Source organism: Schistocerca americana, chromosome 3 (genome assembly GCF_021461395.2).
Source record: "Schistocerca americana isolate TAMUIC-IGC-003095 chromosome 3, iqSchAmer2.1, whole genome shotgun sequence".
NCBI classification, from domain to species: Eukaryota; Metazoa; Arthropoda; class Insecta; order Orthoptera; family Acrididae; genus Schistocerca; species Schistocerca americana.
Window position 1 is genome coordinate 708,250,017 of NC_060121.1, and position 27,136 is coordinate 708,277,152.

Here is a 27,136-nt window from a genome sequence, read left to right on the forward strand (position 1 = left end):
ACCATGAGGCATAATTATTGCTTTTTTCGTATAATATACAATATGAAAGCTCAACAATGTCAGGCAGGATTTTCCAGGCAGGATGGGAGTTTTCAGTATACTGAATTTATAAACTTCGGTGATAAGTAGACGGTGATATCCGCAACAAGACTGGTGGTTTACAGTAGAAAATTATTTACCCTGGAAGATACTTCGATTTCTACGGCTGTGTGACACTGAAGCTGCAAAGCCTTGGATCGCGACGCTAGTAGAAAATGCACTCGGAAGTAAAAGGTTATTGACTCGAACTTTCTAGCAATACCCACAAAATTATTATTTTTTACTTTTTGCGTCTCTTATTTTAACAAAGGATGGTGTCAACACAATACTGTCGATAACATGATGGGATAAGAAAGAAGTACTAATTCATCAGGCTGACAACCTTTTGCGACAGCTGCTTTATTAAACATTGTGTCGCACCTCCCATTACGTTTGATTCATGACGAAGTCTCACACCTGCTTGAAAAATGAGCAAGGCAAATGCACAAAAGACACAGCTGATTTTGTGTAACAAACGCATTTCGATCGTTAACACACAATGCGCTTAACATTTCGTCAAGGCATTACGAAATCCCTTTGCGAATCGGCATTTGGTCACAAGCACAGCATTTAGTCACAAAATGATCCTGAGGATACTGAAAAGAAAAAAAAGGTTCAAATGGCTCTGAGCACTACGTGACTTAACATCTGAGGTCATCAGTCCCGTAGAACTTAGAACTACTTAAACCTAACTAACCTAAGGACATCACACGCATCCATGCCAGAGGCAGAATTCGAACTTGCGACCGTAGCGATCGCGCGGTACCAGACTGAAGCGCCTAGAACCGCTTGGCCACACCGGCAGGCAGGATACTGCACATCTGTTATTAAAATGATGTCCTCTACTGGGATTAATATTGGTTACTGACCCGTACCGTGTCGATCGGTCGCGGTACGTCATCCACATGCCATCTATGCCTGTAGCGGAGGGGCGCGCCGTTTTGACGTACGGAAGCGGCAGTGTGAGTCGGGCGGCAGCAGGCGGAGGAGCAGTAAGGGCTCTTCAAGCACGTGGTGTTGTGATTTGAGCTGTGAGATTTCTCTATCGAATGACTGGACTTCGGTATTCCGCTTGAGGCTTCGTGTCTGAGAATAAGTTTTCATCCTCGTGGATCCGGAGGACACGAGGCAGCCGAAGCTCTTCCTGCTGCGGAAGTCCGTGGCTGCGGCGCTTCGGTTAAGGGGGGAGCGTGGCGTCTCAGAACTATGCTGAGGTACCTTACTTCTGTCGAGTGAATACAGGGACAGCGTGAGGTTCGCAAGACGTTCCTTTCTATTTTCTTTCCCAGTGCGTCGCCATCTGCTCATGTGCCTAACACGCCTGCACGGCTATTAGAACTTCAAAAAATAGGCTCAATCTTCCTGCTTGCTTAAACCGAGGTCATGAGTAAGTTGAGAGCTAATTCAAGAGGCCTGCACATGTCTCTACCAACTGATTATTACAACAGCGCATATTCGAGATTTTCTATAATTAAGACATACATTTTTTTACCTTCCTATGTATGATAGATTTGTGGACTTTGGTTACCTCATTTATTGCTGTGATTGGCTTTGATGCTTGCTAGTTAACTTGTTAATTCTGGGAGAAGGGATTCGAGCCAATTGCTTGGTATTTAAGGTACTGTCTGCTAATGTAATCGAAGTTCGTTTACCAACCGCGTGCATCCGCTCGAATATTGTCGATTTTCCGACCCGCCTGGGGGCCTCTTGCTACCGTTACGCCATCGAGCGTTGTTTTAAAACTGAATTGCGGTTGACGGGTGAATCTTATTATTTCCTTCTTGAGATAGCCGGCCGGGGTGGCAGAGCGGTTCTAGGCGCTACAGTCTAGAACCGCGCAACCGCTATGGTCGCAGGTTCGAATCCTGCCTCGGGCATGGATGTGTGTGATGAGTTCTACGGGACTGATGACCTCAGAAGTTAAGTACCATAGTGCTCAGAGCCATTTGAATTTGAACCTTCTTGAGATATACTATGTGATCAAAAGTATGCGGACACACCCAGAAACATACGTTTTTCATATTAGGTGCATTGTGCTGCCACCTACTGCCAGGTACTCCATATCAGCGACGTCAGTAGTCGTTAGACATCGTGAGAGAGCAGAATGAGCAGTCCGCGGAACTCACTATCCTCGAACGTGGTCAAGTGATTGGGTGTCGCTTGTGTCATACGTCTGTACGCTAGATTTTCACACTCTTAAACATCTCTAGGCCCACTGTTTCAGATGTGATAGTGAAGTGGAAACGTGAAGGGACACGTACAGCACAAAAGCGTACAGGCCGACCTCGTCTGTTGACTGACAGAGACCGCCGACAGTTTAAGAGGGTCGTAATGTGTAATAGGCAGACATCTATCCAGACCATAACACAGAAACTCCAAACTGCATCAGGATCCACTGCAAGAACTATGACAGTTAGGCGTGAGGTGACGAAACTTGGGTTTCATGGTTGAGCGACTGCTCATAAGCCACGCATCACACCGGTAAATGCCAGTCAGCGCCTCGCTTGGTGTAAGGGACGTAAACATTGACGACTGAACAGTGGAAGAACGTTGTGTGGAGTGACGAATGAAGGTACACAATGTGGTGATCCGATGGAAGGATATGGGTACGGTGAATACCCAGTGAACGTCATCTGCCAGAGTGTGTAGTGCCAACAGTAAAATTCGGAGGCGGTGGTGTTATGGCGTGGTAGTGTTTTCCATGGAGGGGACCTGTAGCTCTTGTCGTTTTGAGTGGCACTGTCACAGCACAGGACTACATTGATGTTTTAAGAACCTTCTTGCTTCCCACTGTTGAAAAACAATTCTGGGATGGCGATTGCATCTTTCAACACGATCGAGCACTTGTTCATAATGCACCGCCTTTGGCGGAGTGGTTACACGACAATAACATCCCTATAATGGACTGGCCTGCACAGAGTCGTGACCTGAATCCTATAGAACTCCTTTGGTATGTTCTGGAACGCTGACTTCGTGCCAGGCCTCAGCGACCGACATTGATACCTCACCTCACTGCAGCACTCCGTGAAGAATGGGCTGCCATTCCCCAAGAAACCTTTCAGCACCTGACTGAACACATGCCTGCGAGAATGGAAGCTGTCATCAAGGCTAACATATTGGATTGCAGCATTATCGATGGAGGGTGCCACGAACTTGTAAGTCATTTTCAGCCAGGTGTCCGGATACTTTTGATCACATAGTGTATTTGTGTTTGGTCAGTAATAAGGCCACAATTTTTTTTCTTGTTGTTAATACTGGAGGGCTTGGTTTCTGCCCCTTTATTGGTATGTGGGCGTCTTATTACCTTCGTAGAAATTATGTGTTCAGTTTCATGATTGAGAAGTTAAAGATCATTTATGGTTTGAGTATTAGTTGAACTTAAAGATCCTTTTTGTTTCCAGGTGATACTAGCAATTACTAGCGCCATGCGCAGAATTGTCTCGATTATGCGGGAGGTGTCTATATCTGATTTAGGCTGAATAACTACCTTGGTGCAGCCGGTTGGACTCTGAGATAGAGGGTTGCGCTGGCTCTTGATCAACAGTACTCAAGTCGGCCAAAAAAATTTAATAACTTTTGAAACTTGTTGTTCTTAATATGTTTTGAATTGATTTTTAATAGCTTACAAGTAAATTGTACTTAATTGTTTTGATCGATCTTTTAAGCATAATTTTATTTTTAAACTCTTCCATTGGTTTGTGTTTGCATACAAAAAGAACAATATGGGATTTTGGGTCCGCCTTGATGCACAACATTTTTGTTAATTATTTATTTGTCCCCCAAACTAGTTTCAGCGACAAATATCGCCATCATCAGTGGGTTCTTTGATTCTAAATCATGCAGAAATAGCGTACTTGCAAAACACTGTAAAACATTATTATATAAGTACTGGTTTTTTTTCAGATATTGTTTCTGTGAATAATTTCGTAACACCTTATTTACTGTACGTCACACCATGATTTTACAATTGTTGCCACTGTTTCCGGTATATTTCCTGCGTTTATTTGCTATCGTTTTTCTGAGCATACCTCGTGTCTTATGCAACTGCGTGTGTGGCTGTTAGCAAACAAATACAAAAACGTGAACTTATGTATGTCAACGTTACACAGTTGGGATTGCAGTGTGTTGGGGATACAGTTCTGGTCTGTACTAGGTTGTTACATAGTTCGTCATGTACTCACGTGCTTTGGACGGTTTGCAGCTACTTTTGGACACAAAGAATGATAACTTTCGCACCTTGTTCGTGATCCAATACATTACGCCGTCTTGCTGTGTCGCGAGAATTTTATCGCATATTGCGACGTGTTTATGAAAATTTTAGCGGACGTTCTGATGACTTCGTCTCCTTATTTATTTCTCTGTGCGAGATGGGGGGAGTGATTGTGTGCGTGTGTGTTTTTCTGTTCTGCGTCCTGTGTCAGTTCTCTTAGAGCTGTAAAGAGTGTGTTGTTGCAAAGTGTTGCGTTTGCGTTTATTACGTCTTTTCCTTCCTCTATAGCCTTTTGTATGTAATAATTTTCTTATATTGTTAGTTTTCGGTATGAACTGTTGCTGTGTTTCAGGATGTGAAGATTACTTTCGATATTAATGGGTTTGTGAATTTTGTTCATTAGTGTTCTGCGAAAGAGGAATGTGTGCTGTGACTCTTTAGAGGTCTCATGTGTTCTGTGTACCTTGCTCGGAAATTTCTGCTTGTTTGTCCTACGTATTGGGACTGACAGCGGTTACATGAGAGTTGGTATATTCCAACCTTGTTGAATTTGACAGATATTCTTTTGTCTGGTCTGAGCCTTTGTTGAGCTGTTTGTTTGTTCTGAATGTCATTGAGATACCTTGCTTTTTCAAAATGTTTCCAATTCTATGTGCTATTTAATTGTTGTATCTTAGTGTGGTACCATATGTTTCTTTTTCCTGATGAGATGTAGTCAGCTGTGTTGTCTGTGTGTTCTGCCTCTGGATTTTCAGATCCCTTGGTTGTGCTCTGGAAACCCAGAGGCAGAACACACAGATAACGCAGCAGACCTGGGGTGGTCGGCTGCGGATCTCCATGTTCAACAATGTACGATGAAGAGTGTGCACCGAAACACTTGTGCGTCCACCAGCATTGTGCTCTTTGGGCCGAGGTGCCACAGACTACCATCTATCCTACTCTACAGAGCAGACAAGCCTCCGAACCCCACTTCCTGTGAAGAGTCGTGGACGTCCAACCATTTAACGCCTAAAGATACGTTCACGGTCTATCTGTCTCTTTCCGTAGACGCTGACGAGAGTAGCACGTGAACATTTGACCACCTTCGTCGTTTCCGATATACTCCTTCACAGGCATTCAGTAATAATATTTTGGCCTATGTCCCAATCTCTTATCTTCGGGGGTTTCCCCATTTGCAGCCCATGTAATCGCTAGGGTCCTTGTTTGGTCTGCTTACATACTTTTGTTACTGACTCGCGAGCCCCGAAACGCCATCTGGCGGCATTTAACGTCGCTGTGTGCAGCAGTCGTAATGTTTTGGCTTATCAGTGTACAGCTCCCATACGTGCCTGCAATTGTGAAACTGCGAGAAATGCGTTATCAGCAAACGTGGCTGTTGCTCCCTCTGTGTTCTATGGATGAGTGTGTGCGGCGAAGCTGTGAGGGTACTGCAACTGCTGACCAAACATTTCAGCTGTTCTGAAAAAGAAATGAGTGAAAAGCGAGAAGGAAAACTGCACCTCGAACCCTTACTGATCGATCTCTGCTGCTACAACATTTAAATTTCTTCGCTGGCACCACTAACATTAACACTAAAAAAATTGTTATAATATTATGTATAACCTCAAGAGAATAAGGAATCGGCTTCGCACAAGTTAAAACAATGAAATGTGGAGAGAGCAAGCCCTATGCAGAGGCTGAGCAACGGGAAGAGAATTATCAAATCAGTCGAGTGCACAAAATAGCAACGTGGTTCAATTAAGTAATGTTGGCTGTTTCCGAGACAGGCACATCAAGATTATCCCATCGTGCTTCGTATCCACCAAACAGGATGAACTGAGGTATCTGAACAATGGAAAAGTTTGGATAATATACCGTGGACGGGTTAATGGTATGCACATTATCTGTTTTAGTGAAAGTAACCGAAAAAACGCTTGTAGATGTAGAAAAAATCTTAATAAAAGAAGAGAATTTGTTAAAAACAGTATTGTTCTTCATTTTAACAACTTTCATATGTACGGTGTTTCTCTTTTTCACTCATTTGTTTATATGACATCGTTAAATCTCTTATAAATGGGTACCCCTTGCTATACCTTGGGTTACAGGAATTGTTTTTATTACAGAATCATGAATAACCAGACAGTATGATATCGTATTTCTTGGGCATCTCAGCAATGTTTGCGTTTCAGTTCTCACATCAATGACAAACGATTTCAGTTTTCCTTCATTTTGACGTGAAAAATCGATGAAATGTACGGAGCGCTTCCTGAACTCTGTACTACCCATGAGTGGATTTCTACCGTATTCCATCATTTACAAGAAGGAGAAGGCCTCAGAGATGGGCAACCGATTCGGCTCAAATTCTGGATGTCGCTTGTGGACAACCTTAAATTAAATATGCTTGAGGTTTTTGGGCTCAACGTCCGTTTATAAGAAAACAGTGCGTGAAGTTCATGACGCGCAATTGACTCAGAATTGGTGGTACCTGTAAATAATTGTAAACGAGTATTTTTCAGTATTTTCCACCAGAAACACAGCCGGTGTTGCGACGAAGGCCTCTGGCTGTGGAGCGGAGATCCTGAGTTCTATTCTCAGTTGCATTCTGCAGGTTTTTTATTTGTAGTTTTTCGTTTCCGAAATTGGTCGGAGTAGGAGGGTTAATAAGGTAAGTAAAGGAATAAGAATCAAAGCGAGATAGACAAATAAAGTTCTCAAACGACTTAGATCAGTAAAGAATTAAAAATTTAATCCTGGTTGCTTTACAGTGACTCACTCAGTTTGTTACATGGCAATAATTTCCTTCGAACTACTAGGCGAATTAGGTTAGGAAATGAGACACTTAAAGTAGTAAAAGAGTTTTGCTATTTGGGGAGCAAAATAACTGATGATGGTCGAAGTAGAGAGGATATAAAATGTAGACTGGCAATGGCAAGGGAAGCGTTTCTGAAGAAGAGAAGTTTGTTAACATCGAGAATAGGTTTAAGTGTCAGGAAGTCGTTTCTGAAAGTATTTGTATGGAGTGTAGCCATGTATGGAAGTGAAACATGGACAGTAAATAGTGTGGACAAGAAGAGAATAGAAGCTTTCGAAATGTAGTGCTACAGAAGAGTGCTGAAGATTAGATGGGTAGATCACATAACTAATGAGGAGGTACTGAATAGAATTGGAGAGAAGAGGAGTCTGTGGCACAACTTGACACGAAGAAGGGACCGGTTCGTAGGACATGTTCTGGGGCATCAAGGGATCGCAAATTTAGCATTGGAGGGCAGCGTGGGGGGTAAAAATCGTAGAGGGAGACCAAGAGATGAATACACTAAGCAGATTCAGAAGGATGTAGGTTGCAGTAAGTACTGGGAGATGAAGAAGCTTGCACAGGTTAGAGTAGCATGGAGAGCTGCATCAAACCAGTCTCAGGACTGAACACAACAACAACAACAACAACAACAACAACTAGGTGATGGTACTTGTCGTGTAGAAATTCAAAGTAAATATATTCCTGGCACCAGTAACATCCAACGAACGCAGTATTCGCGCAACAACATCGTTTCTTCTGAAGATTTGGGGGAAAACAAACTTGATATACACTTAAAAATATTTCCTTTTCCAGAATTACAACGCATACGGTAATACCATGTGAAAAATCTGTACTGAAAGTTGATCTTGAATTATGCTGTGAATCGTTACTGCATCCTCTCAGCTCACAACTCCGCTGAGCTTCCCGAGGTAGACTGTAATTTTGAAGCCCAGAAATAAAATTTTTAACTCGAGGATAAAAATAAAAATCACATGGCAAGCACACGGGTGTGCAGTTGGGCGATATTACTTCTTCTGCTCAAATCGGTTGACCCTCGTCATTGTTTGTATAAACTTGCTATCATACATGACGGTGTTAGTTTGTCCACCCAAGGAATTCAGTGCCAGAGAAAACTTGTTATCAGCATCGCGTGGTTTTATAACGCTCTCAAGATGTATTTCGCAAATTAAATTCTTCTATTTTTCGGATATGGAGCAAGTGCAGTAAACATTTTTTTGACGAGTTGGTTAAACGATTGACCTCTTCTACACCCAGAGGAACAAATAAATCATTAGTTCCTTATAAGCATGGGAAAACGTATGCAATAACTTTCCAGATCCTGTGATGGAATACTGCGCCGTCTACGAATGGGTTGTTGCACATAAACTACCAACAAGATTTACATTTTCTCTCTTTTGCGGTAACGCACGCCGAATGCTCGTCTTCGCAAAAATCTTACGTGAAATTGTTTTGATAAAACGTGGCTTAAAATTTTAATGCATTACTAAATCAAGACGTTTAAGAAATTTATTTGCTTACTTTGTTATTATTCCGTACTGACGTACTTACGTTATTAACCCTCCTATTCTTAGCAGTTTCTACGCAGAAAAAAATACAAATGAAAAACGTAGAGAACGCATCTGGGTATCGAACACTGGTTCTCCACTTCCGTCCCAGATACCGCGACCGCTACAGCAGCGGCGCTTCTGTTAAATGGCGGACACCTTATGGGTACATAAGCAGCAGTCGAAAAATTTTCCTTCCTTGATTTCTAACAAAATACGAGTTTGCGGGCCACATATATGTTCATGAAACATGCTCAATTTTTAATCATTCGCGTCTCTAATGATCCCGTTGTGCCGTTAAGCACTAATCATTTATCGATCATCAATTCTGAGTCGATACACTAGTTAGGTTAATCGAATTTCTAAATCAAGTGAAGTGCACAGTTTAGTATTTAAGTCAATGCCAGCAGCTGTCTGCACACCCATTTTATCAAAAAGTCTTCCTTCAATACACAGATGACTACTACAAGGCAGTTTGTGAGTGTTTTCATGTTGCATCACAGTCGATACGGAATCACAGTCAGCGGAAGCTGGTTCACCTAATGGTTTACACTTATGTTATTGGAAGTGAAAAACAGAGTAACATTTTTAGAGTCGTCAACGAGAAGTTTTTCTCGTATTCATCATGTAATTCACCTTCTTTTTCTTTATTCACCACACTCTCTAAGAAGACTCACAGAGAATGAGGATAATATTTATAGCGCTGTGTATCCTAGTGATGCTAGAATATGTCGACTGTGAGGAATTAATATATTTTTCACATTTTTTAACTTCTTTCTCTTTTCAAGCATAACATGCTGCCTGTATACGATACCCATTACATTTCCTTAAGTGTAATCCAACTGCTATTTCTTTGCCATCGAAATCCATAATAGATTTTTATATTTTATTAATTTAAAAAATGTATTTTGTATTTTTTATATTTCTTTTTTTAATTTTCATAAGGAATCGAAAAGCGGAAAGACAACGAAATCAGATTATATTCTACATAGCAAACTAAGAAAATTTCCAATTGGATTGAAAAGATTTTATACGTTCTTGTGGAAATATACTTCATCTATACACATTTTACAGTAGAACTGGAGCAATACTGAGTTTCCACAAAACAAAACGAGCAGGGAAGCTAGGAGAGAACAAGCTGAAGCAAATCAGATGTGAACATAGATAACAAACCAATCATCAGAAAAATGAAGGTAATCAACATCTTGCGACGGAAAAGAAAATTGAACATGTTGGCGAAGAGGTCTCCATACCGAGGCATTCGCAAGCATGTCCAATAAGCCGTGATCATGTACTGCATGAAGTTCGAAGTTCGTGTGATGTTCCCCCTTGCCTTCTACAACATAATGAACGAAGTGTCCCAGCAACCACAAAACGGTATTGGTTTCCGACCGCGGAAAAAAGAAAGAATATGGGCGCAATATGATGTCCGTAGTGTATACGGTCTCAGAAGATCGAGGAAGGAAGGACAATTGTGTCCTAATCCAAGACCAATTTGCCATATGACCACCACCAGTAAGGCGATGTCGTACCGCAACTATAGACGCACAACGACTACAGAAATCCGTGTCGCTAAGCCCAGTACGGAAAAGTCGCTTCTTCATGGACTCAAGTTATTTACTACGTTATACAACATGAGCGCTACTCGCATCGGCAAAATCGGAAGATTGATATTGAACCAAAATGTCGCAGGTTGTTTGCAGCGATTCTCTTTCAACGAGGTTCAGGCAAAGGACTGCTGCTCAAAGTTTCTTAAGGAATTTCATGGTGAGGGTGGGTCTCCATGAAATGTCAGCCCCTAAATAGCTCACCGCAAGATAGAAGTCACGAATGTGTTTTAACTTATAATTTATGCGACCAGCGTCAATAGGGGGTTCAAGACTAGCAGGACGGACACAGAGAAATGAACGAGACGTGACTGTGTGAGTTTCTTGAGTCATCGTCAAACCAGTACGTCGCACATATAGCATTTGCATCTTACTTCGTATATCAGCCAGGCCCAACCCACGAAGGGAACAAGACGTCATGACCACCTCATACCGTAAGGGAAATACGACTTTTCCATAAGACACGAGCAGACAATTGTTGTAGTTTCTTCGCCATCGTCGAGGAAAGCGGATAAACTTGGACCACGTAATAAGCTTTGCATAAGACATATGTATCCAGTATTCGGACTCCCTGGAGCAGAGTAAGAGAACACCTTTCATGTCCTAGTATCGCTCCCTGAATTTTTTCCGTATCAGACTTCCAGTTGAGCGTCGCCATTTTGAATGAACAACGCTTAATTATGATACCAAGAGACGTATGCAGATCCACTGCAGCAGCCCAGGGTACAACCGTGTCATCAAAACCTCGCAAAGTAAGAAGCCTGCATTTACCTTCATTAAGTAGTGCACCTGAGCTCCGGCAATAATCATCCATTAAAGCCCTCAGTCGAGGTATCTCAGCAGGTTTGCGGAGTAGAACTATCACGTTATCTGCGTATGCAGGAACAACTATAGTCCCTGCGGAAAGCGTCCAACCGTTCAGCTGGAATGTGGGCATTCGAAGCAGGGGCTCTAGAGACAACACAAACAAAGACGTTGACAGCGGGCTTCTTTGAGGCACTCACCAATGGATATTTATCGGGTGCGTCAGTTGGCCATTAACAAGCACCGAAACTAAAATACACGTCAACAGATTTGAGAGCACTCGCCGTTTGTCAACAGTAAAACGAACTGCCTTCAGAATCCGAAGCAAATGGACGTGATTAACACGATCAAAGCTTTATCGAAGTCTAGAAAAGCAAGGGCACAAGGGACGGACGTTACAGCAGCAACCGAAACCACGTCAACGACTCTCGATTGTAGGGTAAGAATGGTGCGACCAGGTACGCTGCTTTGATGTTTTGCAACAGTTGTCTCCATCAGAGCCGACATCCTACTATGAACTGCCCTCGCCACAGTCTAAATCAAAGTTTAACAAAGTAATTGGGCTAAATCCATCAGGGGCAGCCGGTCTAGGGCGTTTCGGGATAAAACAATTTTTTCCACTTTGAACGAGGTCGGCACTGCTCTTCCCTGTAACACTTCATTCAGAGGGGACGTAAAGGTAGCTTCCAATAATGGCCAAAAGTGTACGTAAAATTCCTTAGGAAGTCCATCCACACCGGAGAAGGCGATCCCACAGTAAGTTTCTAAAATTCCTCAGGCTGAAATGCAGCTACGAACGTTTCATTATGTTCAGGTGTAATTGTCGTAGCCAAGATGCTGACTAGTAGGTCGTAAACGGTTTCACCGGACTAGATGTCTACATGACACGCACAGTATCAACTTGCGCCATTACGATACGTCCATTACGTGCAGTGAGAGAGTGAATAAAAGCGCGTCGGTGACGGGTCTGATGCCGAAGCAAATGATGTAAGGAGGTCAGTTCTTCCGTCACCAATGAGCGTGGCTTGAATAGCATTTTCAAACTTTCCATTTATATTCTCTTCAAGGTCAACAATTTTGCCTTTACACGGCTAACATCTACAATTCGCAGAGCTGTCGTAGGCAGCAAATTCAGGAAACCGTCGGCGGCTGAAGGCGAAGGAGCATTGATTGCATCGTCTCACAAGGGGAGGCCGCCAATTGTGAAATTCAGATTGGATTCATACTGCGCATAATAAAAGCTCATGGCCAGAGGTGTAATGTGGCAAAGCACCAAGATGCACTTCTCAGCCGTTGTCGAGAAAATCGACAGTTAAAAGAAACCGCTGCGGTGAAATACTCTCTACGATTACTAATTTCTGCACAGCTTCGTGGCTCAGCAGTAAGCGCTTGGGTTTGTAATCCGAAGGTCGCCGGATCGAAGCTCGCGCCATGCAATTTTTTTTATTATTAGTATTTTGTTACTCATATATATATATATATATATATATATATATATATATATATATATATATATATATAACCTATTAATGAATTGCTTATGTATGCTGGTGAAGGCGGATCGCTCTCCAATTGTACCGCCTCCATTTTTCCGTTTGTTTAACAGGGTGTACCAAAGCTCTCACGTACGCACTGATTTTCGACGATGTTATAAGTTGCGCTAGGGACCGCATCTACCTTCTTTCGAAGTTAGCACGCAACTACGCTGTTATGCGGCGGCTCGTTTCGGCCCATTCAACATTTGTCCTTCAAGTGTAACGAGCGAGTAACGGAGTTTATATTTCATACCTGCCACAGCGAATTTGTGTTCGTGGGGTCTCTATTTTAATTCGAACGTTTGACTTACGCTATACGTATTCGTTTCGGAATATCGTTTCTACGTCTTCCGTTAACTATACGTGGTTAACATTATGAAGACAATTAATAAAATTTGTGAAATACAACTTTGTTTGCGGAAAACATAGTGATGTTCGAAGTCACCAGTTTTTCCGCGACAAACGACTTTCAACAAATTATTAAATGCATAATTGTTGCAACTGATTGGCGGGAATTATATATATATATGTGTGTGTGTATATATATATATATATATACGCATATTTGAATTACAAAAAAAAAATCCAAAAAAAAAAAACTTGCATGGTGCGAGATTCGATCCGGCGATCTTCGGATCACGAACCCAAGAGCTTACCGCTGAGCCACGAAGCTGTAGGAAAATCAGTAATCGTAGAGAGTATTTCACCGCAGCGGTTTCTTTTAACTGTCGATTTTCTCGACAACGGCTGAGAAGTGCATCTTGGTGCGCTGCCACATTACACCTCTGGCCATGAGCTTTTATTATGCGCAGTATGAATCCAATCTGAATTTCACAATTGGCGGCCTCCCCTTGTGAGAGTGTAACGAACGACACAAAGACGAAAGGGAGGGTGGGGGGGGGGGGGGGAGGGAGGGACTCCGCTCCCTCTCCATACACAGGCAGCTCAGAAGGAGCCACTTCGCGAGCAGGAGGGATGCTGGAGACAACTTCTTCGCCACTCACCGCACCACAGACGAGAAGTATCGTAGCGTCGAGAAGAGCAGTACAAACAATCGATGTGGAGGAGGCTGGGGCAGGAGGCACAGCCAAATCCTCATCCTCACAATCTTGAGTGCGACGTCACTTGTTTGTCACTATTACAGGTTCTGTCCTGTGGACAACAGGGTTCTGAACCTGTTGAAGAGGTAAATTCCTGTACACCATTATCAGAACTGACTTTTTGTTCATTACGATCTGAAGAAAAAGTAGGTCCGACGGCGGGAATGGAAGAAACAAGATCAGCAACCGTCAATCTGCGACACTGCACTAATGACAGCTTTAATATGAAAACCTACCGCGGGCAATTAGACCGAATGTGTACACTTTCATTACATAGGAAGCAGATTCCCTCTCGACCAGTATGCATGACACGAATGCGGTAACCACACGCTTATAAATGTGATGGAATATTGCGTTTGACATGTATTTCCACGGAACGAATTCCACTACAACACTGTAATCTATGTTGAGTAGACCAAAGTTCATGACGGACGTTTCTAACGTTACCATAAGCAGTCAATATGTCCTTTAGAAATTTATCATCATCCGCCGGCGGGAGGTTGAATATTCGAACATTGGTACAGTCAGTTTCAGCATCTGCGAGTGACACCATACTAACGGAACTATAGTGATGCTTGAACGGGACTTGAGAACCATGTCGCGACAGTAATCTTTCAACGTGAAGGGGATCCGTAAATTTCACGTAAAACACGTACTCATCTGCGTCAAAATAAGCGGTGTGGCCTGATCAAAGATCACAGGAATTTTATCGACAAGCGAATCGTGGATTTCTAGAGACCCGGGCTGTATGTGTCGCGTTGCTTCATTGAAAGTAAAGCTCACAGTACCTTTTCGTGGAAAACACGTGGAAACCATGGTGGCCATACCGAAGTGGCCGATGCCGCTGCAGGTAGAGAACACAGAAAGACTGTAAGGCGGGGCGGAGGCGTTGCGACTCAGTCGGCAGGGAAAACACTAACGAGGAAAACTAAAGCTCTGTATAAGCTCTGTATCCTATATACAGAGCTTTAAGTAAAACTTCACACAAGCGTCGCTGCGGTAAGTGAAATAAACAAGAACCGTCCCGTTCGGCGCTCGAAGTGGAACTGGACCACAACGACTACTCATGGACGGTACCTTCGCACAGATACACCAGTTACATAATAGACGAGTAAAACTTCTATTGCGATTTTCTCCGAATTGTCAGAGTAGTGCGCCTTACTTTCAACTTTTTTTTGCGCATTATGTTGTTTTAGTGGCCTACTAAAGACGTATAAAGCCTGAATTTAATCTGTGATCCCAACGTCGTGCTCTCCCTTTGTTACACTACTGGCCATTAAAATTGCTGCACCACGAAGATCACGTGCTACAGACGCGAAATTTAACCGACTGGAAGAAGGTGCTGTGATATGCAAATGATTAGCTTTTCAGAGCATTCACACAAGGCTGGCGCCGGTGGCGACACCTACAACGTGCTGACATGAGGAAAGTTTCCAACAGATTTCTCATACACAAACAGCAGTTGACCGGCGTTGCCTCGTGGAACGTTGTTGTAATGCCTCGTGTAAGGAGGAGAAATGTATACCATCACGTTTCAGACTTTGATAAAGGCCGGATTGTAGCCTATCGCGATTGCGGTTTATCGTATCGCGACATTGCTGCTCGCGTCGGTCGAGATCCAATATGGAATCGGTGGGATCAGGAGGGTAATACGGAACGCCGTGCTGGATCCCAACGGCCTCGTATCACTAGCAGTCGAGATGACAGGCATCTTATTCGCATGGCTGTAACGGAACGTGCAGCCACGTCTCGGTCCCTGAGTCAACAGATGGGGACGTTTGCAAGACAACAACCATCTGCACGAACAGTTCGACGACGTTTGCAGCAGCGTGGACTATCAGCTCAGAGACCATGGCTGCGGTTACACATGACGCTGCATCACAGATAGGAGCGCCTGCGATGTGTAGTCAACGACGCACCTGGGTACACGAAAGGCAAAACGTCATTTTTTCGGATGAATCCAGATTCTGTTTACAGCATCATGATGGTCGCATCCGTCTTTGGCGACATCGCGGTGAACGCACATTGGAAGCATGTATTCGTCATCGCCATACTGGCGTATCACCCGGCGTGATGGTATGGGGTGCCATTGGTTACACGTCTCGGTCACCTCTTGTTCTCATTGACAGCACTTCGAACAGTGGACGTTACATTTGTGATGTGTTACGACCCGTGGCTCTACCCTTCATTCGATCCCTGCGAAATCCTACATTTCAGCAGAATAATGCACGACCGCATGTTGTAGGTCCTGTACGGGCCTTTCTGCTCTAGCCAGCACATTCTCCAGATCTCTCACCAAGTGAAAACGTCTGGTCAATGGTGGTCGAGCAACTGACTCGTCACAATACGCCAGTCACTACTCTTGATGAGCTGTGGTGTCGTGTTGAAGCTGCATGGGCAGCTGTACCTGTACACGCAATGCAAGCTCTGTTTGACTCAATGTCCAGGTGTATCAAGGTCGTTATTACCGCCAGAGGTGGTTGTTCTGGGTACTGATTTCTCACATGTCAGTTCTAGTATAATATATATGCCCAATGAATACCCGTTTATCATCTGCATTTCTTCTTGGTATAGCAATTTTAATGGCCAGTAGTGTAGTTGTGAAACGTATCTTACCACAAGTGGCATGTGATTGGGAGAATTTTGTGATTTCGTAGTCTTATGTCCATATGGTACTGTAGCCTTAAGTGATATAACTTACATGTAGGACCAGCATTGTGGAACACATCTCTACAAGCGTGACGGTTAACGCATGGGAATATTACTGTTTGTTCGTCCGCCTTTAAAGTTTCTTTTACAGCCTCATTTCTCTAAAAGCGAAAAAGTGAACCTACATTACATATTATACAGCTTAAAATCGACACATAGGATGTCCATAATTAATGCTCCTGTAGAAAGGGAACCACTGTTCAGAATGACGTCAAATTTGAACAGCGTGTTATTGACGCGGGGGGATTGGGGGGTGGGGGGCGGGGGACGTCGTGGGAAAACAATTAACGTAGATTTGATCGACAGGTGGTGCTGTAAGCGTCGTAATATGCACACCAACAGACGCGCGGCAAACGGCTGTTCTTTAGTTTGCGTCCGAGATTCCCAAAACTACTTTCCCCATGAAGGTCGCGCGCTGCTGGTAAAGCTCTTTTACAAGAAGGTGACTGTAAACCACTAGCCCTGCAAAGTTCCGGACACTCAGGTGTATGAAAAAAGGCTTTGAACCGATGTATGGTAATGGTCTGGAGGAAAAGATTACAGCCGGCCGAGGTGGCCGAGCGGTTCTAGGCACTACAGTCTGGAACCACGCGCCCGCTACGGTCGCAGGTTCGAATCCTTCCTCGGTCAGGGGCGTTTGTGATGTCCTTAGGTTAATTAGGTTTAAGTAGTTCTAAGTTCTTGGGGACTGATAACCTCAGAAGTTAAGTCCCATACTGCTCAGAGCCATTTGAACCATTTTTCTGAAATGATTACAAAATTCGAAAAGGCACGTTAGTTTGAAGTGCAGCGTAGCAGAGAAAGGAAAGCAGTTGGTCCTACGTCTGTCGAAGATGTGGCCGCAGCACTGCAGGAGGCGCCAAGTGGTGGTACGCGAACATGCAGTGCACGAAGGATTGCCCGAAAGCTGCACATGCCTGCGAGGCGGTCCATAAAATCATACAAAACTTCCAGCATTGCTAACCATACAGAATCGTCCACGTTCAGGAGCTGATCCCAGCTGACCTGCGAGCAGGACAGACGTTCGTTCTGGAATTCCTTGCTCCCATGGAAGAGGACAATGAATGGCCGTGAAATATTCTGTGGACAGAGTAATTTCATTTCCATCTCCAAAGACATGTCGATACGCAAAATTGCAGAATATGCTTAACAGAAAAACTGTACACATGAGCCGGTACCACTTCACTCTTCAAATATGACTGTGTGCTGTGGGTCAACGGTATTGTCCATCGCAGGGCGCTATTTTTCCGAGGGGATGAGTCCTGCCGGTCCTGTTAGCTACACTGTTACTGGTAAACGCTATGAGAGTCTTTCGCGCGCCATCGTCATTACAACCCTTCACAGCGTGGATATGGTGGTAGGATCCTTTTTCTGTGAGGTAGCGCTCCTCCGCACATTGCAAAGCCAGTGAAGTGGCTGCTGTAGAGAGATTTCCGAAATGCTAGATTTGTCTGCTGTCATTTCCCTACGGTCTGGTCGTCCAGATTACTTGATCTCAATCCGTGTGGCTTCTGGCTGTGGGGTTATCGGAAAGACGTTGTGTTTAGTGCTCCAATTACGAACGTGGCTGAAGCGAAGGCACTCAGAACGCAATGCATTCTGAACTTTATCTCCAATACACACCGATTTGTTGTGGAAAATTCTGGCACTCGGTTTCAACTTGTGGCACGAAACGGTGGACAACATACTGAATGTGTCCTGCACCAGTCTCACGACAGTTAGAAATCGGTGTCATTTTGCTTGTTATGCTGCTTTGTGCTCTAAGACAATTAAAAACCGACGTCGTTTTCAATGCAGGTTTTGGACTCAGGATGATTCAAAATCAGTTTTTCCCATCAGATTTGATACTTCCCTCCCGTGGTGGATGCGTTTACCTAACTTGTGCAGTGAAGCACAGTGAGCAGTATGAGTAGGTGTGATGTGCAACTCGAACTATGCCCGCCGTATTGCGATTCATTTGTCATTTGTAGCCGACCCTATTTACAGCGCCATCTATTGGACAAATAATTGCTAAAATTTTTTGTTTCGTAATGTTTCTCCTTGCGCCAATAACATGCTATTCGATTTTGACTTCATTCTGACCAGTGGCTCTCTTTCTACCGTGCGGTCTAAGGCACCTTGCCGCGGTTCGCGCAGCTCCCCCCGGCGGAGGTTCGAGTCCTCCCTGGGGCATGGCTGAGTGTCTTGTCCTTAGCGTAAGTTAGTTAGTTAGTTTAAGACAGATTAAGTAGTGTGTAAGCCTAGGGACCGGTGACCTCAGCAATTTGGTCCCGTAGAACTTACCACAAGTTTCCAAAATTTCTCTCTGTACAACATTTTGAAACTGGAATTTTGATTATTGGCACACTGTGTACATCACTTAAAATCTCGAAGCTTTTGGCGGTCTTACTGCAATCAATGTTCACTTTTACTTTGATTATTTTAATTTTTCTCGCAGTATCTTCGTAGCCATTCTTAATGTTCTATGACTCCATCTCTGTCGAAAAGAATGTCATGTAGTTCGTAAGTTCCACGTTTTATAGTAACTCTGTTCATAATTTACTAATCGCCTATCCGAGTATAGAAGTAGAAATTATTGTTTCTCAACGTAATATTCGGTTTGCAAGAGTAAGAAAATAATTAAAATAAGTGATTTTGTATGTGCCATGAGAAAGTTTAGCGAGGGGTTAAAGATAGCAGTTATAACCGACGTTTTACCCGACAGGTTAAACCTTAAAAATGTGTGCAATAGTATCCATTTTGATATTGACAGTATGTTCTAAAAATGTATTGTAGTATTATAGTTATTATTCACTGTACAGTTTTTGAGGAGAGGGAGGAGGGGTGGAATGGGAACACGGGGATATGCAGGAATGAAGGATAGGGACGAGAAGTGAGGGGGGAAGGAGTGGGGAGGGAAAAGGAGAGAGGAGTTCAAAGCCATATTTCGTCCAGAATAAACATCGAATTCCCACTGAAGTCTGATTTTGGGCCCTGACATTGCCGCCGCACGTACGGTCTGCAAGCAGCTACCACACCACGTGTCTCTGCGTGGCGATAAAATTCGCTTTAAAGTTTCTATCTATGACAATAATGAAGGGCAAAAATCAATATTCAAGTACATGTAGATCTCTACACTGTCTCTCAGCATGCCAAAAATATATTAAATATATTCTTACATTTAATTAGGACCAGAGCATCGTTAACTTTCTTTGAAACAGGAGACATTTTCCCGTTCACAAACAGCTTCAAACTTATGAAGTCATATCTAAAAACTATCGATCTCACAACAATACTTTCATTTCATTGACTACCAGAATACTTGGCTCGGCAACGAATCTTTTCATTGTTGCATACTGTATTGAATTTGCTGTATACAAGCTTTTGTAAACGCCGTTTTTACAGAACTATGTTAACATTCAGCTCTTAATAAGCACGAAGTTTAAAACCTCTATCTCCTACAAAAATAATGTAAAAATTCTGAAATTTACATATGATGCATCTCTTGGTATTATTTCTAGATCAGTCAAATATCTTTTCTTAATTTTAATTACTGCGGGTTTAAGTTTGTTATTAAAATTGGGGGAAATTTTTGTGTTTGGGAAAATTTCTTTCTTGTCATTACATATAACGAAAAGTGTTACCGACATTGAAATAACTTCTTGAAGTCTACACAAAATGAAATTTTTTTAAAATCGCAGCCTAACGTACCATAAGGAGGTGACAGCAGCTGACTGAACAACATTTCTTAGTCTCACTACAAGAAAGAGAAAGTAATCGAAATAGATTCACAACCGTTAAGATTTAACGGTAGTGAGAAATACATTAAAGTAGTTACACACTAGCCTGGTGCAATGTGAAAACACCGCTTAAAGCAGAGTCATTAGAATTACCGGTGTCGCTGCTCGTACTGATAGATGTACTCAAGTCTTCGATGCGGTGTTGTTAATATGCCTGATTTGTTTTATGTTTCCTGTATCATTCCTGATACATGTTTCATTGCTTTGTGTTAGTCATCTGGTACAATTTTTTTGATTGCATCTTTCAAAAGGCGTTCCACTTCAGTCAAGGTATTTTTTTTTTAATTCTCGACAATAATGTGACGTTTGATATGATCCCAAATGTGTTCTAATACGTTCAAATGACAACGGTACGGTGTGACTATCTGAGCACGTTATGCCCGCATTATTTTGCTATTTGTTCCATAAGGTAAACTGGACACGCAGGTTTTTGTTGTGATACAAGTTCTATTAATCATGCAATTTTCATATGGCGATCAACAAGTGTGTTACGTTTTTCTAGCCAGCAAACGATGTCCTTCTTCCTCATTGCCTTTGTGGGCACCTGATATTGCATAACACAATGATATGGAGCGTTATCCATAGCAACTAAAGGGTTTTTTGGTTAAGTTTCGAAGCAAGGCAGTCCACAAAATCACCTCTACGTGGGTTGTCGGAGGTCTTATAAGAAATAAATAAGAGCAGACAATCAGGAATGAAAGCATTTGAATATCCGGTAATCGCTACAATAATTCTCTTTCCTCTGCAGATCGGAGCTGTCGTACAACAGCTGATGGTCTTGTCGGTCCAGCATTCTTTCCAGCATTTTTTTAAAAATTCAACCATGTTTCATCGAGCCAAACGATATCATCAAAATTCATGCATGTCTGAAGGGCGCTGTCGTTTGAAGATGCAGTCGCTGTATAAACACAGACATTGACCATTAATGCACCCTGCCTCGACAGGTTAAAACGACGGTGTAATATTTGCCTTCTTGTGCGGGAAACACGAATTGTGGGAGCATAAAGGTTGTGACTGGGAGACGTAAGTGAAGTGAAATGTACGTTTTGACGTAGAATCCGAACATGCAACAACGGTTCCTATTTGAAAATACAAAGCTGAACCCCACCCACGCAGGAGGGCAGTGCAGACCGACGTCCCTTTTATTAATATTAACTTCTCACCTGCAACATATTTTGATATGACAAGTCATTTTCGAGATATTTAGTTGTCTCAAGTTAAAACGAATAAACTGCATCATCTGCTACGCTATCTGATAGGACTAACACCTTTGTTATTTGAAATCGTTAGCAATTAAGGAGAAACAATAAATACACCTGTTTACATTTAAAGATACTATCATTTAACAGTGGCCTGGAAAAAGGGAATACTTTAACCAATAAGGACTGTCCAACGTCACCCTCTGATTACTTGCTTACTTACTCCTTGGCTCTGCAGTCCATGTAGGGCATTGGCATCTCTGATGATCACAGCCCAATCCTGACGATTTTCTGCTCATCTCCTGACAGCACTCAAATCATTTTCCACATCCTCCAGCCATCGTTTCTGCGGGCTCGCTTTGCTCCTTTTGCCACCTGGATTTCCTGTGTAAACCTTTTTGTCAGCTCGATCCTCCGACATTCGCTCTACATGGCCCAGCCATCTCAATCCGTTACACTTAATTTCAATCACCAAGTCAGGATTTCTACACAGTTCATTGTTTCTTCTTATCCTCCTCTGTCCCGACTCATACACGGCTCCAAAAATCTTTCTTAATATTTTTCTCTCCCATCTTCTCTTCTTGTTTCGTGTTTCTGAGCCATGCGTTAACACCGGTCTTGTCTTTTTCAATTTCCTACGACATAGAGCAGAGAGGGCTCTAGAGGCGTGGTGAAGCCAGTCTCCCTAAGGGAGACAAATCCACGCCCTCCAGGTTGGGGGTTGATCATGGGGCTAACAACCCCATACCGGAAAAAAACATGTTATTACGAAACTCAAAGATAGGAACCCTCTGATTACCGCGCCAATAATATTCTTCTCGCACTGTACAAGGCCGTCGAATACTTGCTACGAGTTCAGATACCGACTATTTCACTACCACTAACCTTCTACACGAATGCCAACCAGGCTTCCGCAAAATCTTAGCACAGCATGTGCTTTAATAAAGGTACACTTCAGATTTAAGCAAAGCCTTTGTTGCTCTCGAACTTCATTTTACTTTCAAACATGGCACGCTAAATTACTCTCTAAGTGCTGCACGGAGGGTTGGCTCAACCTAATTGTCACCAACAGTTTATCATCTGTGAGACCACACAGTTGCAATGGAGAAAGCTAATGTAGCGCATATCCCACGGTTTGATGTCAGTCTGATGTTGTGGTCTTTGCTTGGCGCAGCTCTGTTATCAGATTACAGCCATTTCTGATGACAGTACGCTGTACTTTGTGTTCATTGCGGCAGATTTTGCGAGCACCTACCTGAACTCTATGAGTCTGTTGATGAAGGAGGACTTGTTGAGCTCCCCCTCAAAGCCCGGCAACGAGACTGTGGGCCACGAGTCCATGGTTGCAAGCGCCTCATCCGTCACCAGGAAGCGCTGCGTCAGGTTGGACCTGCAACACCACCGAAATCCAGTCAGCGACCAAGCTGCAACAAAGTCTGCAGAACGACTCGTCACGTAACAGGACGTCTATGAGCGGACATTACTTTACGAAAATTACACATTTTAAATTGTTCTTTTTCTTCCCTATATTGTTCTTTGAGCCCTTCACTCATTACTGGGCTCAGCTGTCCTCAATCTAACAAGACCTACCACTCAGCGAAAAGTTTTAATAAATTAAATTGTTTCTAGCCTTTTGAAAGTCGAAGTATTGTGCATTTATCTTTGATCGTAAAACTGAAAACATTCGTTCGAATTTTGCATCACAACAACGAAGAGAAACAGCAACGAGTCACAAGGATGGTTTAACAAGGTTTAGTTTGATCAAACCTTGACCGGTTTCGGGTTTTTTACAAATCAATCTTCAGATAATTGTTACATGTTTTGTTGTTTTCTTACTGGGCCTCGTTTTGTATCCGTTAGTGGTTTGCTGCACTAGAATGGACAGAAAACGTTTTTTCGCTGTTTGGTAAAGCTTACGAGAGATTTATTTCTTATCACTTCTATCGAAGTGTTTAAGAAAAGGCTTTAAAGTTATTTAAACTTACTTATCTGCTGTATGCGCCTGTGTGACGAAGTCGCCCTATGTGTTTGTTGCGAATTTTGAAATCAACATATTTGCGAACGTCCAATATGCGAGCCTTGTTCAGTTTACTGAAAAACACCTTACACCACTACATGATCTATTTAATGGCAGCACACACGATAAACATTTACAAAGCCTGGCCCAGCTCCTCGTGAGTCACATAAACATTGTTTTCAAACATCTTACAGTCATAAAGATGTTAGGTTACTCATGCTGTGAGCGTAACCAGTGGATACAAGATGAGCCCGCAACAAGAAAACAACGAAACGCATAACAACCGTCTGAAGATGGATTTGTAAGAAATCAGAGACCATGGTTTGATCCAAATAAACCTTAAACCATATTTGTGGGTGGTTGCCGATTCATTTACAAAACTTATAATATTACTACCACGATTCTCAACATGTCAATTTTTGGCAATTTTTTCGTTTACGGGGGGGGGGGGGGGGGGGTAAATGCTAAAGGGATACTCTGAAAATCACATTTGAGTGCCTGGCAGAGGGTTCATCGAACCACCTTCACATTTATCTATTATTCCAATCTCGTATAGCGCGCCGAAAAAATGAACACCTATATCTTTCCCTTTTTTTATTGTGGTGATCGTTCCGCCCTATGTAGGTCGGTGTCAACAAAATATTTTCGCATTCGGAGGAGAAAGTTGGTGATTGGAATTTCGTGAGAAGATTCCGTCGCAACGAAAAATGCCTTTCTTCTAATGATTTACAGCCCAAATCCCGATCATTTCTGTGACACTCTCTCCCATGTTTCGCGATAATACGAAACTTGCTGCCTTTCTTTAAACTTTGCCGATGTACTCCGTCAGTCCTACCTAGTAAGGATCCCACACAGCGCAGCAGTATTCTAAGAGAGGACGGACAAGCGTAGTGTAGGCAGTCTCCTTAGTAGGTCTCTTAAATTTTCAAAGTGTCCTGCCAATAAAACGCAGCCTTTGGTTAGCCTTTCCCACAACATTCTCTATGTGTTCCTTCCAATTTAAGTTGTTCGTAATGGTAATTCCTAGGTATTTAGTTGAATTTACGGCTTTTAGATTAGACTGACTTATCGTCTAACCGAAGTTTAACGAGTTCATTTTAGTACTCATGTGGATGACCTCACACTTTTCGTTATTTAGGGTCAACTGCAACTTTTCGCACCATTCAGATATCTTTTCTAAATCGTTTTGCATTTTGTTTTGGTCTTCTGATGACTTTATTAGTCGATAAACGACATCAGAAAACAACCGAAGACGGCTGCTCAGATTGTCTCCCAAATCGTTTATGCAGATAAGGAACAGCAATGGGCCTATAACACCACCTTGGGGAACGCCTGAAATCACTTCTGTTTTACTCGATGACTTTCCATCAATTACTACGAACTGTGAACTCTCTGACAGGAAATCGCAAATCCAGTCACATAACTGAGACGATATTCCATAAACACGCAATTTTACTACGAGCCGCTTGTGTGGTACACTGTCAAAAGCCTTCCGGAAATCCAGGAATACGGAATCGATCCGAAATCCCTTGTCAATATCACTCAGCACTTCAAAGTGATCTCTCAGGTTCTCTCGGCGTGACTGATTAATGTTGTGTTTCCGGGTGTTCAGCCGCGCTGTTGTTTCCGTTTTATGCACAGCATATCGTCCAGCAACCCAGCCATCATTTTCAGGTGCTGCGAGTTTTGCTGTTAAGTGTACTCAGTGCCTGCACTCCAGCCAGACTGTGAACATTTGTTTGTCTCGCATCGCAATTTATAGTCGAGTTCCACTTCCGATTCCCATTGCGCCCTTTGATGATCTTTTGTTTTTCGCAGCCCACATCGATATCTCGTGAAACGCTGATTTCCTCAGCGTTTCCCAGCTCTTGTGGAGACGATGCCAGGCGAGGCAATAAATTCAGTACCGAATACCAAACCTCGTTTAAATTCACAGCTCCGTCTCTGTTTATTAGGTTTTCCGGGGTCTTTATTTCAATAAACTCCTTAATTCTACATCTAAGTGATTACTCTGCTATTCGCAATTGTCTGGCAGAGGGTTCAATGAACCACCTTCAAGCTGTCTCTACCGTTCAACTCTCGAACGGCGCGCGGGATAAACGAGCGCTTAAATTTTTCTGTGCGAGCCCTGATTTCTCTTATTTTATCGTGATGATCATTTCTCTCTGTGTAGGTAGGTGCCAACAGAATTTTCCCGCATTCGGAGGAGAAAACTGGTGATTGAAATTTTATGACAAGATCCCGTCGCGACGAAAAACGCCTTTGTTTAATGATTGCCACTCCAATTAATGTATCATGTCTGTGGCACTAACTCCCCTATTTCGCCATAATACAAAACGAGCCGCCCTTCTTTGAACTTTTTTGATGTCATCCATCAGTCCCACCTGATGCGGATCCTACACCGCGCAGCAATACGCCGGAATAGGGCGGACATGTGTGGTATTAGCAGTCTCTTTAGTATATTGTTGCACCTTCTAAGTACCGAGCGAGGTGGCGCAGTGGTTAGACACTGGACTCGCATTCGGAAGGACGACGGTTCAATCCCGCGTCCGGCCATCCTGATTTAGGTTTTCCGTGATTTCCCTAAATCACTCCAGGCAAATGCCGGGATGGTTCCTCTGAAAGGGCACGGCCGACTTCCTTCCCCATCCTTCCCTAATCCGATGAGACCGATGACCACGCTGTCTGGTCTCCTTCCCCAAACCAACCAACAACCTTCTAAGTGTTCTGCCAATGAATCGCACTCTTTGATTTGCTCTACCCACAACGTTATCTATATGATCGTTCCAATTTAGATTACTTGCAATTGTAATCCCATAATATTTAGTTGAATTTACAGCCTTCACATTTGTGTGACTTATCGCGTAATCGAAATTTAGCGGATTTCTTTTAGTACTCATGTGAATCACTTCACACTTTTCTTTATTCAGGGTCAATTGTCACTTTCCGCAACACACAGATATCTTATCTAAATCATTTTGCAGTTCGTCTTGGTCATCTGATGACTTTACAAGACGGTAAATCACAGCATCACCCGCAAATAATCTAAGAGGGCTACTCAGATTGTCTCCTACGTCGTTAATATAGATAAGGAACAATAGAGTGCGTATAACACTTCCTTAGCGAACGTCGGATATTACTACTGTTTTACTCGATGACTTTCCGTCTATTACTACGAACTGTGACGTTTCTGACAGGAAATCACGAATCCGGTCACACAACTGAGGCGATATTCCATAGGCACGCAGTTTGGTTAGAAGACGCTTGTGAGGTACGGTGTCGAAAGCTTTCTGGAGATCCAAAAAAAAATTACTGTATCTCAGAAAGTTTGGCAGTGCTCAGTAACAGCTGAACTTCCCTCGCTGTTTTAGACGGCCCCGTCACTGTCTTTTTTTTTCTTTCTATCTCGCCTAGACTGTTTTAACAACTTGGGACATTCACGTGAAATGCGATACACACCCGGATCATCTTTAACATTGAAAAAACACTGGATGCCTTGTTTCCATGAGAGTCTACGGATCTTTCCTGCTATTGCACCAGCGTAAGGTAGATATGCGATCTTAGCTTCTCTTTCTCAGATTCCGTTGCATCTTCCTTCTTGATTTTGACAACAACATCCGCTAAATTTAACGATCTTTCGTTGACGATCTCACGTTCTGTTAAAGTTGTTTTTGTGTTTTTGAATGGTTATTTTCTCCTAAGGATTTCCTTGCTGTTAAATTTCTTTTTGTTTTTTTAGGAAGATTGAAATGAGACACGT

The 27,136-nt window shown here is 42.9% G+C and overlaps 1 protein-coding gene across 1 annotated transcript in view; it reads right to left on the reverse strand.

Moving 5' to 3' along the window:
- Positions 1-27,136, reverse strand: part of LOC124607395 (receptor-type guanylate cyclase gcy-19) — a 444,813-nt gene that overhangs the window by 265,683 nt on the left and 151,994 nt on the right. The window contains exon 3 of the mRNA XM_047139717.1: positions 22,615-22,749. Within this exon, the coding sequence (XP_046995673.1) occupies positions 22,615-22,749 (135 nt within the window). The remainder of the gene's footprint in view (positions 1-22,614; positions 22,750-27,136) is intronic.